This window comes from Natrix helvetica (assembly GCF_964273705.1).
Source record: "Natrix helvetica genome assembly, chromosome: 2".
NCBI lineage: Eukaryota > Metazoa > Chordata > Lepidosauria > Squamata > Natricidae > Natrix > Natrix helvetica.
In genome coordinates, this window is record NC_138552.1 from 53,778,436 (window position 1) to 53,799,397 (window position 20,962).

Here is a 20,962-nt window from a genome sequence, read left to right on the forward strand (position 1 = left end):
CATTGGGTAGCAATGGACAACTTTTTCCTGATTGTATATATGTAATGTATGTATGTAGGGGTGTATGTGTATACACGCACACACACATTTCTTGCAGACATTTCATTACCCTAACTAGGTAACACTATCACTGCTAGTAAGGAGTGTTGTTTGCTGTCAGTTTACCGTCATAACAGCACTCCTTACTAGCACTGATGTCGTTACCTAGTTACGGTAATGAAACATCTGCAAGAAAACAAGCAAGCTCAGAGAGGACCAAGGATCCCACACACACTGTTGCAAAATTACAGATTATTTCTGTTTACATGGCTTGTTCCAGAAAAATTAGATTGACAACTTTGGTAGCTTCAATGTGCAGAAATATAACAAATGTGGTTTCTGTCCCAAAGCCTTCTGAAATTATGTATTTCTCATTGATAAAACACTGATAAATATTAAAATAATTCAAAGACCATATGCTGCAACGACTGACAATGTGTTATTAAAATTGAGGTATTGCGTGGCAAAACATGGATCTGTACTATATTTTATGCAGGTCCTCTGGATTTTCACAAGGGAACTTCCAAGATATATTTGAGCTTGTACGATTAAAATCAACATTTTGTTCAGTAGCATTGCAGCGAAATGAGGAATTGTATCACAAAATTTTGAGTGCTGCAGAATTTTTTACAGGGAGTTTCTATGCCACAATACTCATACAGCATCAGCACTGCATTTAATAGGGATGTGCAAGATCCCAAATACAACCTTTTTTTTGGAGCTCAGGGATAAACAAACAAAAAGTTATGGAACTTTGTTTTCATGTATGATAACTGGGGCAAGATTACAATGTGCTCCAAAGTGAAAAAGTTTGATAATACCTACAATCAACAAATGGCTGGTGAAGGTGATGAAACTTCCATAGATGGCTAAGTTAACTTCTTTGCTTAGAGAAAACAGAAGTTTCTATTTCTTTCCATTTTGGCATGATTGACTTTTTTCCTTTTCTCTCTCTTTTCTGCTTTTTTTATTAATCTGCCTTAGTTTTTATATTTTTTGTAACATCTTAAAGTAAAGTTTAAATCACACAACTTAATCATAGACAAGCTTACTTTGAAACATTTTCAATTGTTTGGAAGACTGCAGGGAAAAAATTATACTCTGCCTCCCTCTAAGGTTTTTTTAAATGTTATTTTGTTTGTAAAAAATATTAGTTTTGAAGGATGGCGATTAAGAAACAACTCATTTCTCTATAACAAGAGCTTATTATTTTCTGTCCCATTTAAAAAAGATATTATCTACACCCTCTTAAATTAATCAGATACATTATGTAATCAATCTACTAAATAAAGCAAAGATAAAACACTTGTGTTAATTTTCTCTGTTTATTTCTGGGCTGAAAATAACCATGAAAGTATGTAGAAAGCAATACATTCACTTTTTTCTGAGCTTTACAGAAAGAGGTCACTTGCTAAATCCAGGTTCTAGAGAAAAAAATGCAAACCAAAAAAAAAAAAAAAAGCTTTTGCAAGTACTTTACACAATGAAACAATATATACTTGATTTCTATTTAACAACATTTATATGCATATGTACAACATTGCTCATATATAATACAAACTAATATAACAATACATTATGTTGTTATATTATCTTCAAATAAATTATTTGCAGATGTCCAATTATAATCCCTGTCGCCAGCTTGGGACAGCCCTATCAATATAAAAATAAATTAGTACCTTGCAAATATATTAATCATATAAAAGTACATTAATTATATAAATATTTAAACATAAGGTAATTTAATTTAAGATGTACAGTATAATCATATAAAATATTTCAATTTTCTCACCTATGAGGAATATACAACACTGGCACTGTACCTACAGGTCCAATCTCTTTTGTTCGTTCTTCCCAAACTTTTGTAGGTCTGAATAACCTGCATGGATCCCGACTTACATTAATATGAACCTGTTAATAGTGAAAATACAGAAGTCAAATGGGACTAGATAGTACTTGCAGAGTGGTACCAAACCAGATGGAACCAAGACCACTAGAAATACAAAAATTAAATTTCAGTCCACCAAGATTATTACTCCAACCCTCACTAAAGTCTGGGTCAACAATCCTAAACCACTTAGAAGGAACACCAAATAAACCTTTAGGAAGTATTGTTGAATCATCATCTCTACAGTTTTAATTTAAATTTAATTTCTAGAGGAGAGAAGATCCCATTTTATTTTTAAAATGACTATGCAGGTTGCACACCTAATTGAGTTACTCTCAACCCAATTTCTTTTCCATTTTCTTTCTTTACTTTACTTTATTTCAAACTTTTATACCGCCCCCTCTCCCAGAAGGGACTCGGGGCGGTGTACAGTCAGATTAAAACACATAAATACAAGAAAATAAATACAAACATAGTTAAATACTAAATACTTAAAAGAGGAGGCTGTAAAAAACTGTACCTAAAGTAAAGCAATTAAAACAATGTTTAAAAATAACCCCTAAAAATACCCAATTAAAAATATCTGCCAGGAGGTAAGATAAGACTATGAATGGGCCAAGCCGGCTTTCATTCTAACCTACTTACAACTTTCCCCCTTGCTTCCATACGGGCAACTAAATTCCAGTTTCAGAATGTTATATAATGACATTTCAATAAGAAACTAATATCATATGTGATAATTTTTAAATGCCAGACTTCTTTGAAGTCAGAGGTACACTTCTGAGAAATGGGACTGAGATATATACCATATTAAATTCTTACCTTCTTTCTCAGCTTAGACAATCTTTTTTCTTTTTCAATCTTTTCATCTTCCTTTGCCTGCTTTTCTAGAAACTTCAGCTCAAGTTTATGCAGATCCTGAGTAAAATAAATGAAATGTTGCACGCTCTTTCTCTCTCCCTCCCTTCCCAGGAAATCTTGTTTGAGATAGGCCACCATATAAATTGAATAAATAAAATAAACAAATAAAACATATATAAAAATAGTTTTGTCGTTTTAACAGCTAAACTGTCAGTTCCAACTGACTACCTATAACTGCCATTCATTCTCATAGAACACAGGGATGCCCGAAGATTGCAAAAACCTGCTTTGGAGACCTTTATGCAGGCAGGGAGATATAAAGATCAAATATTGGTTAATGGATGTTTAAATTGGATTTTTTTCCAAGTCCAAATAACATGAACAATGACCTCATTATAGTCTTTGCTAATGCTAATACTGAGATGTGATATTAGTGAACAGACTATAGCTAATCTCTGTCTAAAAATACAAATCAAACATGGTCAATGAATAAGAAATTTGAAGTGCAGGCAAGCAAGGGGAATTTTATTAAATATACAAGGGGGGATCTAAATATGAAATTCAATTAGGAAGTGAAGTAAATAAAGGATCACATTTTTGTTATATAAAGACTTGAGAAAATGCTTCTAATCCTCTTGAAGATAATAAACAAAGGTAATTGGTAAAGGTAATATTTCCTTTGATATAGCTTGTTCCCTGAAGGGAGGCTGGTTGCTCTCCTTTTGGCCTTTTGAAGAAGAGTGAAGAATTGTTCTTTCAGAACACCTTTAGAGGTTGCTTGTATATTGTTCTCAGTAGTGAGATGATTAGTTTGTATTGCTGTTGTTATAGCATCATATTAAAGTATATATCCGTGATGGTGAACCTATGGCACATATGCCACAGGTAGCACGTGGAGCCATTTGTCGGGGCACGCGACGCATTGCCGTCAGCTGTTTCTTTTGAAGCAGTTTTTCACCCTCCAGAGACTTCCTTGAAGTCTCCAGAGTGCAAAAAACTGGCTCTACGGGCAAATCTTCAGGAACGGATTTCCGGTTCCTCGTAAGACCGTTTTTCACCCTCCGGAGCCTTCAGGGAAGCTCCTGAGGCCTCCAGAGGGCATCCAGGGGGCGGGGGGCTGTTTTCGCCCTCCCCAGATTCCTAGAAAGCCTCTGGAGCCTAGGGAGGGTGAGAAAACCGCGGCAAAAGAGAGGGGGCTAGGGGGGGTCGCTGGTCGTGCGCGTACTAGGGGGTTGCACACATAGCATTATATGTGTGACACGCTGACACACGACCCCCCCCCTGTGCTCCCCCTGCTTTTGGCATAGCAGCCAAAAAATTTTCGCCGTCACTGGTATATATGCTATTTTGTTGTTCTGTAATATTCTGAATTTTACCCAGAGTTCTTCAGAATTGGCAAAGACCACTCTTATGGATAAATAAACTGCAGTCTATTCTGACATTTTCAAACTTAATATAGTATATTCTTTGATAACAGCTTATAGAAGATCCTTCTTTTGCTTTAAGGAAATACCGGGGCGTCATCTGCTAGATGCATTTGTTTTTCATAATTACTGTCTCATTAGTTCAATTCTTGATTACACCAATCAAATAATTATTTTAAGTCTTTATGAATAATTATTGTAGAAATAATTCTTAAGATTTGCCATTTTTAATGGAAATAATTGTATCCAGATGAGACAAATCAATTGAATTTCAATGTTCATCACCAAGAAGCTTCATATATTGACAGAGAATTGCCCCTCTTATATGAAAACACAGAGAAACCTGAAATAAATATGTAAGAGATAAACAAAACTACTCACTCGTTCTTGGAATTTAACAATTTCTTCTGCTGCAGTTCTTTTCTTCTCTTCTCTTTCAGCTTCCTCTCTTTTTTCTTTTTCAAGTCTCAGCAGCTCTTCTTGTTCCTTTTTCTCTCTACTATAATCTTCCAACAGTAACTTCGTTTGAAGTTGCCGCTGACGTTCTCTCTGCTTTTTTTTCTCCTTCTCTTCTTCCTCTTTTAACTGAGCTTCCTGTTTTGCTGCAGTTGCAAGTGCTTTGTCTTTCTTCCATGCTTCAAGCTCTGCTAATCGTTTTTTCCTTTCCTCTTCAGTTTTCTGCTTCTGAGCTTCTTCACGCTCACGTTGAATATCAGCGGGCACTTCCTCAGGATTTTCTTTCTGGACTAAGATTTTACCCTTTTCTTGTTTCTTCATCTTCCATTTTTTAATGGCCTACAATACAATATTTACAATAAAGTGAATAAAATAATTCATAAATAAATAAATTTATCATGCCATTTCTAATCCTCTGAAGGAAAACAGGAGCTAAGATGTGCAATTAGGTCCATAGGTGTCTTCATGCTTCTGAAGAGTAAAGTAAAGTAAGTAAAGTAAGAGATGTTAGGGGAGGAGGAGCTTCCGAGGCAGATGGCGGCTGCCGTGTGAGCTCCGCAAAATTGCGGAGGGGTTTTCCATCTGGGAGAGGTGCTGCCGACCCCTAATGCTACTCTGAGGGTCGTGCTTTGTCGACGACCACCCCCCGATTCTGCCCTGGCCAGGAGGGGCCGGGCAGGGCGTTTGGGGCGGTCAGCTGGCTAGCGAGAAGCTGAAACACCGAAGGACGCCGAGGACGCCGAACGCGCCAGCGCTTAGGCGGAGAATGGAATGGAGAATGGAATGGAGTGGAGAAGGAGAACGGAATGGAGTGGAGAAGGAGTTATGTAATGGTTTGCTGGCTGTGGCTGTGGCTTCCCATCTGGCTAGTGAGAGCACCAGATGGGGAGCGTGGAGCGCGGAGCTGAGCGTGGAGCGTGGAGCGCGGAGCTGAGTGTGGAGTGTGGAGTGTGGAGCTGAGCTGAGTGTCAGGTGGCTAGAGAGGAACGGAGGAACGGAGAAGAACGGAGATACGAAGTGGGTCTCGTTTGGCTGTGGTTGCCCGTCTGGCTGGTGAGAGCGCCAGACGTGGAGCATGGAACGGATCATCTGGCACCAAACAGAGAACGGAGTGTGGGAGGCGTGAGGGAGAAGCGCGGAGAGGCTGGAGAGACAGGAAGATGATGAGAAAGATTGCAAGTATGTCGGTCTGTTGGCGTGCTGGCGTGTTGGCGTGTGGGCGTGCTAGCCGGGGCGTTGGCCAGAAACCTGGAGGACTGCCTCGTTGTGTGAGAGGCGAGAAGGGAGACGGAGGAAGATCTGAACGAAGCAGCTATAGGAGGGGTGAGCCGGTTAAAGTTTCTCAGAGCAGAGCAGACACAATTAAATGGCAAACCTAGAACCTAGGTTTGAATCCTTGATACTATTCTGATTGTGACCTTGGCGTTTGCTTTTAACATCTTTTTAAACATCTTTTAAATATCTGCTTTTTAACATCGTTTTAACATCTGCTTTGCCGGTTCCTACACCATCTTGAAACTCTCCTGAATGAAACCCGGGGAGGCGACTAGCCCATTAACTCACCCTTTTCATCTTGGGTCAGGAAAACCTTCTCGACAAACAAATGATTTTACATCTATTTCTTCAGCACCAGTTACCAACTAACTGTACCCCATGATTCCATTTCTATGTACACGAAGCCGGAATTACTGCGGCTGCGGGAATCCCCTTTCTCGCAGGTCTGGCCTTCAGCCCTTTCGAGGGCCCACCTTGAGGATGGGTTTATTAACCCTGAGAGGTGGAGGAAGCGCAAATTAAGGGGTTTTTTAGTAAAATATTTTTTAAGAATTTGTAGGGATCCTGGGGTTGGGGGGTGGGAGGAGGGGGGGGAACAGGTCAGGAGGGATGGTAGAGCCAGGCATCTAGGTGTGGTCGAAGGAGGAGGGAGCGGAGTGGGGGAGGAGAAGGAAGATAGCATTCCTGTGCAGGGCACTTTAATACCAACGGTCGTAGGGAGGGGCAGGTGCGAGGACAGTTTAAGAGCACGTAGTCGGTTGGGAGACCGGGGTTTTTGGTCATTCCCGGTCGTTTGTACCAACCCCTGCATACTAGGTGGTCAGGATCTACAGACCCAAGGCCTGAGACTGCTGTTATGCAATGCGAGGTCCGTTGTCAATAAGGCCCCCCTCATCCACGATCTAATTTTGGAGGGGGACCCGGACCTCGCCGGAATAACCGAGACCTGGTTGGGCCACGAGGGAGGTCTACCCCTTGTGGAAATGTGCCCTCCAGGTTATCGAGCATTTCACCAGCCTCGGGCCCAGGGAAGGGGCGGTGGGGTAGCAGTGATTATCCGGGAAGACTTAGAGCCGAGAGAGTTCACTGTGCCGCAGACATCCGGGTGTGAGTCCCTCGTCGTGAGATGGGGCCCAGGGAGGCAGTTGGGCCTGCTGATAGTATACCTGGCTCCTCGCTATACTTCAGCGGCCCTGCCCGAACTCCTTGAGCTGATCTCATCGGTGGCGGTTGAGACCCCCAAACTTTTAGTGATGGGGGATTTTAATCTGCCGTCGATGGGAGAAGCGTCTGAGGGGGTTCGGGAGTTCATGGCTTCCATGACAGCCATGGACCTGACCCAGTTAATTCAGGGCCCTACTCATGAGGGAGGCCACACCCTGGACCTTGTTTTTGTCTCTGGCCAGTGGACGAGTGATCTGGGAATAGGGGATCTAGACACTATTCCCCTGTCATGGTCGGATCACTCACTTCTCCGGCTGGACTTCCCTGGTGCTACCCCCCGCCGCGAGGAGGCGGAACTGGAAGGTATTAGATGGTTCCGCCCCAAGCGCCTGATGGAACCGGATAGGTTCCAGACGGAACTTGGGCCACCTCCTGTGGACCTGACCCGCCCCCGAGTAGAGGACCTGGTAGTCGCATGGAATAGTGCGGCTACCGGGGCCCTAGACCGGGTGGCGCCTTTGCGGCCTCTCCTGCGGCGAAGAACCACCCTGGCACCTTGGTTTACCGAGGAGCTAAGGGTGATGAAACGCCACAAGAGACGCCTAGAGAGTCGTTGGAGATCCTCCCGTTCCGAATTTGACCGAGCACAGGCACGAGCTTATTTGAAGACGTACCTTGTGGCACTAAGAGCGGCCAAACGTCAACATTGCGCCGCTCTTATTGCGTCTGCAGATAACCGCCCTGCCGCCCTGTTTCGGGTGACCCGTTCCCTCTTGTTTGAGAGACCACGGGAAGCCCCTCTACAGGGCAGAGCAGAGGAGTTTGGGAATTATCTACAGGACAAAGTCGCTCAAATCCGGATGGGATGGACCCCTTTCAGTGGTTCAGTAGAGACGCCCGCTGCGAGTCTTGAGGGACCGCTTTGGGAGGAGTTTGACTCGGTTGCCATCGAGGATTTGGACAGGTTGCGTGGACGTCTGCGACCCACCACATGTTTATTGGACCCGTGTCCCTCCTGGCTTGTACTGGCATCCTGGGAGGTTACGCGCGACTGGCTCCTGGGCCTGGTGAACGCCTCGTTGGGTGAGGGGTCTCTACCGGCCGCCTTGAAAGAGGCGGTGGTGAGGCCCCTGCTCAAGAAGCCTTCCCTGGACCCAACGGACCTAGTCAATTATCGTCCAGTCTCCAACCTTCCTTTTTTAGCGAAGGTTGTAGAGAGTGTGGTAGCACAGCAGTTCCCACGTCACCTGGAGGAAAATGATTATCTAGACCCGCGCCAGTCCGGCTTCCGACCCGGGCACAGCACGGAGACGGCCTTGGTCGCATTGGTCGATGATCTCTGGAGGGCCAGAGATAGGGGTTGTTCCTCTATCCTGGTCCTATTAGATCTCTCGGCGGCGTTCGATACCATCGACCATGGTATCCTGTTGCACCGGCTAGAGGGGCTGGGAGTCAGAGGCACCGTTTTACGGTGGTTTGGCTCCTACCTCTCTGGTCGGACGCAACGTGTGTTGACAGGGGAGCAGAGTTCGACCCGGAGGTCACTCACATGTGGAGTGCCACAGGGATCGGTACTCTCGCCTCTCCTGTTCAACACATACATGAAACCGCTGGGCGAGATCATCCGTGGTTTTGGAGTGGGATATCATCTGTATGCTGATGATACTCAGCTATACATTTCCACTCCGAACCACCCCAATGAGGCCGTCGAAATGATGTCCCGGTGCCTGGAGGCCGTACGGGTCTGGATGGATGGCAACCGACTAAAACTCAACCCTTCCAAGACGGAGTGGCTGTGGCTTCCGGCCTCCCGGTTCAACCAGGTGCTTCCATCTCTGGCCATCGGGGGCGTCCAACTAGCCCCCATGGAACAGGTGCGCAATTTGGGCGTCCTCCTGGATACCCGGCTGTCCATGGATAACCATGTAACAGCCGTGGCAAGGGGGGCGTTCCATCAGGTTCGCCTGATGCGCCAATTGCGCCCCTTATTGGACCGGGATGCCCTACGCACAGTCACCCATGCGCTAGTGACGTCTCGCCTGGATTACTGCAATGCTCTCTACATGGGGCTTCCCTTGAGATGCACTCGGAGACTACAGTTGGTCCAGAACGCGGCCGCGCGGGTGATTATGGGGAGGACCAGATACTCCCCTGTAACACCTCTCCTGCGCGAGCTGCACTGGCTGCCTGTGGTCTACCGAGTGCGTTTCAAGGTTTTGATTATGATCTTTAAAGCGCTCCATGGCACAGGGCCTAGTTATATGCAGGATCGCATCCTGCCCCACACATCCCTACGACCAATTCGCTCACACAGAGAGGGACTTCTCCGGGTGCCGTCCGCCAAACAGTGTCGGGGGGCGACACCCAGGAGCAGAGCCTTCTCTGTGATGGGCCCAGCCCTATGGAATGACCTCCCCCGTGACATCAGGATTACTTCCGATCTCCGCTCCTTCCGTGTACAGCTGAAGACCCACCTCTTTCAATTATCCGGCCTGGCTCAATCGCAATCGTAATTTTCCCATTCCTCCAAACTGTTTTTTAAATTGTTCTTAAATATTAATTTTATTGGGTTTTTACAATTGGGGTATTTTAAAGTAGATTTTTAACTGTCTATTGATGTAATTTGTTTCCTCCTCCGTGTATATGTATATGTGTTGTGTATGTATGTACGTTTGGTGTTGTTATGTATTTTATGTTATATGCTCCATTGTACGCCACCCCGAGTCCTACTTGGAAAGGGAGCGGCTAATAAATCCAAATTTATTATTATTATTATTATTATGTTAAAAATCTGTTTGACAACTGTGAGAAATAAATTACTATACTAGGATGGGTTTTGGGATGATCTACCAGGGCTTTTCTGGTCTTGTAACTATTAGTCATAAGTTGAGGACTACCTTATTATGATTAGGAAATAACAACTAAACTACTGTAATACTTTGTTAGACTATTGAATGCTTTCACATTTCAATGGAACGAATTTCCAAAGCCTTGTTAAATGTGAGTCTTAAATGCAGAATTATACATTCTGATCAAAGTTGAATAAATTTCAGTCTGTATGATGACCAAACCCGGAGAATAGAGAAACAATGAACAACTAGGTGAATGTTTGTTGGTGGGAGAATTATAGGCTGTAAGAATTTTTTTTTAAAAAAGGGATATAAAATAAAGAGAGACAGAAAGAGAATAAAGGGGTAAAGTCTAACATACAACCCAAAGAAGAACAATCTATTTTCCCCAACTACAGGTAGTCCTCGAGTTACAACCACAATTGTGCCCAAACTTTCCGTTGCTAAGTGAAACAATTGTTAACTGAGTTTTGCCCTATTTTATCATCATTCTTGCCGAAGTTGTTAAGTGAATAACTGCAGTTGTTAAATTAGTAACATGGTTATTAAGTGAATCTGGCTTCCCCATTGATTTTGCTTGTCAGAATGTCACAAAAAGTTATCACATAACCCCAGAATACTGCAATTATCATAAATATGAACCAGCTGCCAAGCAGTCAAATTTTGATACGACCATGAGGGTGCTGCAATGGTTATAAGTGTGAAGAACAATCATGTTACCTTTTTCAGTGCTGTTGTAAATTTGAACAGTCACTAAACAAATTGCTGTAAATTGAGGACTACCTGTACAATATTCTTGGTTATTGCAACAGTACTTCAACCTGTTCTGATGTTCCAAAGCATTGGACATTATCACCTATATTTACTACATCATGTAAACATTCTTCCTAAATCCAATTTCTAGCATAACAATTGGAAGTATGGAATTTATAATTCTACACATCTAGAGGGTACCAGGTAAGGGAGTATTGATGAAAATGGAAGACATTTTCTACAACTAGCGGTTAAGGAAAAAAAATGCATAGATCAGTTCTAATATACACTGGCACTATTAATTTTATAGACAAATGAATTGGCAAAATTCTCTCACCTCCTTTTTCTGTGATTCCAAAATTAGAAATTCTTTATGCCATTTCTCATGTGATTGAATGTCTTCCTTTGTTCTATCAGGGAGGTATTCAAGGGTTTCAGTGATGTAGGAGGGTTTCCCTTTATGTTTTCTCCAAATTTTTCGAAAGATTTGATGATCACATTCATCCCAACCTCCTTGCCTTCCTCCAGTTTGCTGAAGAAATCTTTCAAGTTCAAGGACTTCTTCAGGAAATTGATTTTGGACTTCCTTATGTACTGGAAATACACATTGCTTGAAAATTCTTGCAGCTGAAGTTCCTACAGCCCACATCTCAATTTTTCTTTCTGAGGCACTGATCTCATTTGTAACAGCATTCTCCTCTCTTAGAAGTTCATCATAACTAAAATTTAAAATAAAATAAAATAAATAATCTTAACATTAGAATAAAAAATGTGACTAACTAAATCTGTGCCCAGGTTTCATGAACATACACCTTACAAAAAGTTATATAAACTGAACAAATATACAAAAGCATGTGATCTGATATGATGGCACTCAGAAAATCCAAATGGGGTTTGGATGTATATATTTAGAACAAATCTTTAAATCCTAACACGGGTAGCAAACCTCAGAAATTTTTTTCAGAGAGTTTTAAATCATAAAGATATAATAAAATTTAAATATTATTCTTACCAAGGCCAAATACTGTATTGTCTTAGATAATTAAACACAAAGTGAAATACATATCTAACATTCAGACATTTTGATTTACTTTTAAATTCACTATCTTTTATACAGTAAAAATATAAATCAGATAAAAATAAGATAGCACAATTCATAAGATATCACACATAAAAGGCTTTTCTTTTACATTCCTACACACACATACATACACACATTTTTATAGCAATAGCACAAATTGGTCAAAATTATTATCCCTTTTTTATGATATCAGTAGATTGAAAGAAAAATAGTTTGATGATGGCCGCCAGACAAGCTCATAAACAAAATAATTAATGTTAACCAAACATTTTTGGATGAACTGCTCAATCAGCTAAAAAGGAGTTTATAATGCCATTTGAATGGTTTGAGTGGTAGAGGGGAGTTTGCCAACAGGGGGATCCTATCTTTCCCAGGTGCTCAGCAATGACAGTGTAAGGAAGGATCCATGTGTGAATTGCAACTATAACTATGTGGCAAAGAGATTGTCTTCTACAGGCATTGTTAGCCTTGGCTTCCCTCTTTCTACTTGACCCAAGAACAGAATTTTCTTTCCTGAAATAAAATAAAATAAAACGGAAGAGGAAGAAAAGAGAATATCATCTTCCAGTGCTCCCTATGTTTGATGGGGACTTCTGGAAATAGCCAAGAAGATGCTGCTTTATTCTGCAATCCAACCATACATTTTAATTTTATTATTTAATTTATGTGCTGAATTTCAATTAAATGGAACACTCATGAAAATTTACAATTTGAAACATTAAAAAAAAACACCTAGTGGCCAACAGGGAATTTAATCCTTAATTTTCATAAAGATGGTAAAAGAAGAGAATGTTTCATGTCTTTAAAATACACTTTACTGTTTTACGGGTTATAATATATACAATATTACTAAATACATCTTTATTACATAAACAAATTTAGCTTTTGAGAATAAACTGAATATTTAAAATATTTATATCAAATACTAACAACGAGGGTAGACTAAAAATTACTACAAGACATGATATCTGCAAATTTAGAATTTACTTTCTACACACCATTTGTAGTTCTAACTTCAATGGCTTTCCATAACACTATTAAAAGGGCCTTTGGGTTATTTATACAGAAATGCTAATTTACTGGGAAACTGTTTTAATAAAGTTGTACCTTTTTGTATTCTTTCATTTTATTAACTTTTAAAATATTATATGAATGTTTCCTGGTTAACATTTTAAATTTTCCTATTAATTAACTTATGGTAACAAAACCCAATATATATATATTTATTTATCAGTACAAATACAACATATATATATGTATGTATGTATGTATGTATGTATGTATGTATGTATGTATGTATGTATGTATTAGTGTTACAACCCCTGGTATGCCTAAATATGGGAGGAAGGTCATTACTCCCTCTTTCTGACCTTCGGCTTCATCACAGAAGACCATGCAGGCAGAAAACCATATTTTTATTTTTAATGTTGCCTTTATATATTTTAATTAAAAAAATAAATACATTTGTCGCTGCTCTTCTTTAAAAGAACTTATTGCTGTTTCAGCTTCTTCCATCATTTCTCTAAGCTTGTCAACAACTACAAAAGAGAGAGATAATATTTGCAAATCAAAACCGAGAAGTTCAAATGTATCACAAACTATAGAAGGTAGTGTATCTTAAATAATCCAATTTAAAATTAAAAATATAATAAAAAAGGAGATTTTATATACGCAAGTGTGCTATTCAGTTCCCTAAATGTCTGTGTCATGAACAGAAGCATAATCAAAAAATAAATTAACAAAATTAAGTTACAATTAAATGATCTTGATCTAGAATAACAAGATTTTAAAAACTGATAAACTTCTGGTATCTTCAACAGTGAGATAGAAAAGAGAACTTTAGCAGTAGAGGTATCTCATAAAACCTTCCTCTGCCTAGAATTCTCTCTTTTATGCAACAATTCAAGATGAAGGAGTCTTGTTCCACTTTGTATATAGTCACTTTGATTTGATCACAGGTAAAGGGATAATTGCAGCTATTCTGATATTAATATAAAGTCACAATACTCACTGCAGAAATGTCTAAGGTGACAGCAACATCCTTTAGAATTTTTTTCTAAGAGGTTCTTCGCATTTTATAAATTTAAGAAAGCAAGTTTGGTGTTGCGGTTAAGTTGCCGGCTTAGAAACCAGAAAACTAACTTCTAAGTCTCCCTTGGACATGAAAACTGGCTGAGTGACTTGGGAGCAGTTCCCCTCTCTCAGCCCAGTTCACCCCCATTTGGTTGTTGAGAAAATAGGAGACAAGAGGTATGTACACTGCCTTGAATTGAGCAATATTTTTTTACAAAAGTGAGATAAAATAATAATAGTTATGCATCCTGTATGAAAGCCAATACCAATTAAAAAAACTGGCACATATGATTTTACACTATTGTGTATACAAAAGGTGGATAAAAATGCCAAATCCAGTCTGAACATCTGGCTGACTATGCGATGAACCATAATAATAAAAATTAAAAGTTAGAAGATTATGGCATAAACTAGCCATTATGGCCCCAGTAGTTATCGCACAAAGGTGCCACACACACCCCAAAATTGGGCAATGTTTATAAAAACTGCACATTGGCAAAATTTTGTGAACAAATAATAATTTCAACATGTTCCTTAGCAAGTGAAAACTGTACAGAAAACTCTACAATCTGAAAGTTATCTTGCAACTGTTCAATTTAGCCGAATTGTGAAATTAAAACACTTTTCAACTTTATAATTAGGAAATTGCAAAATATTATTGCTAAAATGCAAATAATTTAGAGCACAATTATTCAAACTACTTTTAGCGATTTTGCTTGTATAACTAAAACATTATTAGCTGCTTACATTCAGGAGTTGGTTTCACATCTTTTAACTGTCGCTGAAGTCCCTTAACAGCACTATGGATTCTAGTCAGTTTTTGCTGTATTTTTGCTTCTATGAAAAACAAAAAAAATATAGCATGTTAGTATTTTTCCACTAGAAAATTATGTTGCTTTAATATCTTGCCCTTATACCTTTAAATTCCTTCACGTTCAAGTATCATAAAAATGCAGAAATGCCTAAAAAACTGTTCTCTACAATTCTTAAAATAAACGTTAAAAAATTAAGCAAACATTTTTGAGATATTAAGAATTTGCTAAACAATTTTTGTAAGTCAGAACAAGAATGCATTATCTAACATACAGTCAGTCAACTTTTCTTTATTCAAATGTCACTCCAACACAGACACACACACACACACACACACACACACAGAGTATCTTTCTACATGAAGACCCTTGATCTGGCAATAAATGAAAAAAGTAAGATATCTTCCAAAACTATTTTCTCTGCAGAGGCAATGGATAATCTGGCCATGGCAAAGTAAAACTCTTATTCCACTATTAGATAATTACTTTGAGATATTCTGGCTCTGTTCGCTAATATTATATAACTCCCAACAGGAAATCCATTGTTTCAATCAATGAAGGTTTCCTAATCCGAAATAATGAGATAGTATTCTGAAGGTCCACTAATCATCATACAAACTGCAGAGCAGCACACTATGAAAACCTCAAAGCTGATCTGTTGTTTACATAACATAATGAATCAAGAAGATGTTTTCAGTATTTTTCAAAATAGTTAATGAATGAACAAATATATAAAATATAAAATAACATTTTACTTTCTGTTTTCCTATTTTTACTCAATTTGTGTTCGAGTTCTTCCAGTATGCAATATTCCATCCTAAAATCACTCTTCTTATTGAAAAGAAGAACATGCTTATCCTTTTCAAGGGTCACAAGTCTAGGAAAAGAGACAAGATTTGTTGAAGTACATATATGACAAGGGACAGGATACATACAAACACCTCTTTGTTTACAGGCAAATTAGATGTGAATAGGATTGGCCTCACAAAAACAGTAGTTGAAAGAAAACCTTTCATCCCCAAAGTATAGCACATAAAGAAGATGTCTATGACATATAAGCATCATAAATCCAATAATCCACAGAATCATCCTAATATAAATATTTGAGAATGTAATTTCAAAATAAATAAAATGTAAGTTAAAACAGCCATGTAAACAAGCAATAGCCATAAGGAGACCATTTCCAGAAAGGAGAGAATTATTCAAAATTAAATTTAGAATGAAAAATATTGTTCCTTAAAAGTAAAATGAATTATTAATGTATTTATTGGATTTATCTCTGCCACAATCAAAAGCAGTTTAAAATACATCTTTGAAAATAATAAATTGTCTAAGGCTTCATATATCAAACCAAAAATAAAACGTAATAAATTAAATCAACTCATGCCCCTCCCCAAAACATACAGACTGAAGACTTCCATACCCCAACAATTTGTTGCTATTAGATGGGTGGCCAGATACATTATTTAAAGAAATAAGCAAAGTACATGTATTTTCCCAAAAATAAGGTCTTATTTTCTTTTGACAGCCCCCTCCCCCGAAATAAGCACCTGACCTTATTTTCAGGGAGGTCTTATTATTTTTGAGGTGCAGGAGGTGGCGAGCGTGGTCATCTCATGGCTGCTGCCATGTTGCAATATTTTCGGGGAGAGCTTATTTTAGCACATGCGCTCAAAAGCCTAACTGGGCTTATTATACAGAGGTCTTATTTTGAGGGAAACAGGGTAACAGTTTTTAATAGCATATAAAAGTGATCATATTTCCAAGGGAAGACTATTCCAGTCCATAGGTACATCAATGGAAAACAATCTCTGCAGGTATATACTTCACTCTCTTTGCAGATGTATGGATACCGTTTGAACCACAAGGAGAACAAATTATGAAAATAAATGTTTGTGAAACTATTCAAGCTAACTTAAAGATTGCTACAGCTACTTACATTGAATAAAAATATCCACAAATTTTTTCCTTCTTGCAATGTGTGACCATTTAAAAAATATTTTATTTTTACTTTATTCCTATGTCTTGTTTTAGAAAAGTTATACCTTTACAGAATTTAAACTTACTGATTTTTAAGTTTATTGCCTGTTCTTATAAATTCAGTTTTCTTAACTTGATCAGTTTTGGTCTTCCAGCTCTGAAAATGTTGAAGAGCATCTGAAGCACTAAAACAGCCATTCTATGCAAAACACAATTTTAAAAAGCATTATAATCAAATATAGCAGTACATTTTCATTAGAGTGCTTAAAACATAAAGACGGGAAAACTCAATTTAGACCTAAACTACTTCAAGCCTCATTTTAATGTTATTCATTTTAATAACATGGTAAAGTGGTAAATGCAATTCTGCAGTGACCCTCCAAAGCTAAATTCTTTTGATATTTTATTACCTTAACAAGGTTCAAAATTCTATGGCAAAGGATATTGAATAGTTGAATGTTGAATTTGACAATAAAGCAGCAGAGGAAAAAAATTCTGCTTTTTTCTGCTGCTTTTTTCTGGGGGGGAAAAGAAAAAAAATCCCCCCAGAAACAGGGAATATGCTAGGAGGGCATTGCATTCAGCCCAGTTGCACAACAGGAAGATAGTAATAATATTTTCTCTGCAGCTAAACAGTACAAAGAGTTCTGTGATTTATCTAAAAAACAGATACACCATGCATCCAATTACTCTTCCCATGTGTCTAAGTTTCCTTGGATATGAATTTTGCCTAGCTGGAGAGCAATATTTCACCAAATGTCTGGAATTGGAGCAACAGCAAATGACAGAGGGCCTGGCAGTTGAGAGCAGGAGGCAAATGCAGCCTTCAGAAGAAAATCTGTTTTTTTAATCCAAGAAATATTGGATAAGGATAAGAAAGTGGCTAGAGGAAATAACACAAAAAAAGTTAAAACTGGAGCTATTTTTATCAGGTATTGATAAGAAATTATAATTTAAAAACCCAATATACAATGCCACATATAATAACAGCGGCCAGAATTGTTTACCTGCAAAATTGGAAAAATGAAAGTATACCCCCTGATGGAATGGTAATAAAGAAAGTGCTAGAATGTGTCGAGATGGATAGGCTGACAATGGAAATAAAAGATAGAGGAGAAACTGAATATTATTTGATTTGGAATATATGGTACAACTGGTTAGAGAATAGAAGCAAAGATTAAGGATGTTAAAGTATAATAAGATGTGATAAAAATGTAATATATATATTTATATAACTATAACCACATCAGCGTGTAGATTAGTATATGTTGCTAATTTCTAGTTAGTAGTTATAAGAGAATATGTCTGTATATAAAAAGAAGAAGAAAAAAAACAACTTGTAGGTACATATGAGATATACTGATACCAAAGTGCTGTAAAAATGAAAATTGTGATATAAAACAAAGAAAATTGCTCAATAAAAATCATTAAAAAAGAAAAAAAAATCTGACACAGCATCCCAGCTTTACTGTCTAGACAAAAAAAGTAGCTTCTGCCACCGACCGTTGCAGAGAAGGAAAAAAGAAACCATCTATCACGCACATAAAAATGAAATATAGACAAACACAAGATACCCAAAGCATTTGATAATTTATTTTATTTACTTATTTTTATTTATTTATTTAATCAAGGATGTATTAGACAATATATATATATATATATATATATATATATATATATATATATATATATATATATATATATATATATATATATATATATATACATATATATATATGTATTAGACAACATATATATATATATCGCATTCTGCCCCATACATCCCTGCGACCAATTCGCTCGCACAGAGAGGGCCTCCTCCAGGTGCCGTCCACTAGACAGTGTCGGGGGGCGGCGCCTAGGAGTAGAGCCTTCTCTGTGGCGGGCCCAGCCCTGTGGAATGACCTCCCTCCGGATATTAGGAATACCTCTGACCTCCGCTCCTTTCGTATTAAGCTTAAGACCCACCTATTCCAAGCAGCTGGCCTGGCTCAACTTTGAACTTTGATCTAACCATATCGCTCCTGACGGGTTTTTAACTGGGTATTTTAATTATATTTAATTATCTAGGGGTTTTTAAATACTAAGTATTTTAATTGTTTTTATTTATCAGCCGACCTCCTCCTTGTGTGTGTGTCTCGGTATATGTCTCTGTCATATGTTTGTTTTGTCCACATATTTATTTCATATGTTTCATTGTACGCCGCCCCGAGTCCTGCGGGAGAGGGTGCGGCTAAGAAATAAATATTTTATTATTATTATTATTATTATTATTATTATTATTATTATTATTATTATTATTATTATTATTATTATTATTATTATTATTATTATTATTATTATTATTATTATTATTATTATTATTATTATTATTATTATTATTATTATTATTATATGTATAAACATGATTTTGGATACATGAAACGGATATGAATAAAAGGAAACATTAGGACAGGGACGGTAGGCACGTTGGTGCACTTATGCACGCCCCTTACAGACCTCCTAGGAATAGGGTGAGGTCAACAGTAGACAGTCTAAGGTTGAAGTTATAATGCTGGACAGATCTTTAAATTTAATATTTAGAGACAAAACTTCAGATCATTGGTTGAACGGATATCAACTTTTCATAATAAACCATGTTTCATAACTGCAGAGATTTTGTACAAAGATTTTTGATTCTGCAAGCTCGAATGTATGGAGCTTCTTCCGCTCGCTTTTACAGGACTTCAACCACTGATCCGATTTAGTTAGGAAGAGGCTCTCCTCCGCTCCCTTTAAAAGGACCAGGTTTCTTTGTCCATGCCATGCCTCGGAAGAAATCGGCCATAGCCTGTGACGCCGGACATTTCTGCTAACATGCCTAACTGCCCAGGTAAATTAAACTATAGATCTTCTAGCATAAGACTTCTCCTACTTGGAGCCTTCCAGAGGCGGCAAAAGATAACTGCCAGCATTCCAGGAATTGTAGCTCAGCCAACGTCCAATTCGGGTAACTTACGGGGGGACGGGCTGGGGTAGTTTGATTTCAGCTCGATCTATCCAGCCAAGTCACGATCCCCCGCTTCCCGTTGTTCAACCGAGAAGGAAGACTATAGTAGCGAAGCATAGGTGGGCGAAATTACCTGTTGGTACCTGGTCCATCCCTCAAGCGTCGGCGTTGCTAGGTCGGCCATGTTCCAAGCCGAGAAATGAGGCGGGGAAGCGCCGCGTCGGAGGGAGGTCCTTACATTTCTATGGTTGACGTCAGGCCGGTACGACTAAGGGCGGGGCGGGTGGGCAACGGTTCGAGGAGTAACCGTTTTTATTTTCCTTATACGCTTTTTATAAAGGCTGCTCCTGGGAATCAGCAGAGAAATTCAGATCATTAATCTAGCTGTAAAATAAACAGCATTCTAAATTTCTTATACTTCATTAAAAGAAAAAGTTTGTCCTGCTCCGTTTGTACTCCATGTGGGGCGGCGGGGGGGAGCATGTTTTTAAGCAAATTGAAGGCAATAAAAAGCAATTAAATAAGATTATTGTAATAAAAATGGGTGGATCAAAAATGCCAAATATGAACTGTGGATTTCTTGGTATTCTCTGAACGTGTTTAGAGATGCTCCATTACAAGTTGACTTTGAAGATGATGTGGCTTCAAAGACAATTGGTGATTTAAAAAAAAAATTGCATAAACTCCAGCTGCAGAACTACAAGCAGAACAATACAAAATGCTCAGAGGTACAAACAGTAACCTTTGCTGAAAACTCCTTATTGTTAAATTTAGTTTTTTTTTAAAACATGTTGGATATATCCTTGATTTCTTTCTTTTTCATTTTGCACAGCTTCAATTGTGTTAGTGATTTTCCATGGTTTTTATTTTGAATTTAATTAATTATTGGGAAGCAATTGAGAGATTGGAAATAGTCATCCAGGCACATTAAAGAAATGTGTTCCTGTTGATTCCTTTATGGGTTGGAATGAGACTCTCCTGTTTTATTCACATACAACATAGCTCTTTAATCCTTGATTTCAATTTGGAGTGTTACAATAACATTTTCAAATGCAGCTAGTCCTCGACTTACAACCACATTTGAGCCCAAACTTTCTGTTGCTGTGAGACATTTGTTAAGTGAATTTTGCCCCATCTTATGAACTCTCTTGCAAAGTTGTTAAGTGAATCACTGAAGTTACTAAGTTATTAATACAGTTATTAAGTCAGGGGTGTCCAAACTTGGGAACTTTAAGACTTGTGGACTTCAGCTCCCAGAATTCCCCAGCCAGCATGGGAATTCTGGGAGTTGAAGTCCACAAGTCTTAAAGTTCCCAAG

The 20,962-nt window shown here is 38.6% G+C and overlaps 1 protein-coding gene across 3 annotated transcripts; it reads right to left on the reverse strand.

Annotated features, from left to right (window-relative positions):
- Positions 1-1,366: 1,366 nt before the first annotated feature.
- On the reverse strand, positions 1,367-19,849 carry CCDC112 (coiled-coil domain containing 112). 3 transcript variants are annotated; one of them, XM_081942478.1, is made up of 10 exons: positions 19,778-19,849; positions 16,742-16,854; positions 15,431-15,552; positions 14,611-14,700; positions 13,253-13,328; positions 11,047-11,428; positions 4,594-5,007; positions 2,750-2,845; positions 1,832-1,950; positions 1,367-1,692 (listed from the first exon to the last, which is right to left on the reverse strand). In XM_081942478.1, exons 1-10 carry the CDS (start codon positions 19,826-19,828, stop codon positions 1,662-1,664), a joined length of 1,494 nt encoding a protein of 497 aa, XP_081798604.1. In that variant the 5' UTR covers positions 19,829-19,849; the 3' UTR covers positions 1,367-1,661. The 3 variants fall into 3 exon arrangements, with proteins under 3 accessions (XP_081798604.1, XP_081798603.1, XP_081798605.1); XM_081942477.1 differs by having other exon boundaries at positions 1,832-1,953; XM_081942479.1 differs by having other exon boundaries at positions 1,832-1,953; positions 16,789-16,854; positions 19,778-19,815.
- Between the last annotated feature and the right edge of the window lie 1,113 nt (positions 19,850-20,962).

Bases quoted from the DNA above. Each gene is read 5' to 3' on its own strand.
- CCDC112 (XM_081942477.1), bottom strand. From the start codon at position 19,828: ATGGCCGACCTAGCAACGCCGACGCTTGAGGGATGGACCAGGTACCAA. The intron at 15,553-16,741 runs GTAAGTTTAAAT...CTCTTTTCCTAG, and splicing joins GGCAATAAACTTAAAAATCA to ACTTGTGACCCTTGAAAAGG. The intron at 11,429-13,252 runs GTATTTATTTTT...TTTAAATTTTAG, and splicing joins AAAGAAGAGCAGCGACAAAT to TTATGATGAACTTCTAAGAG.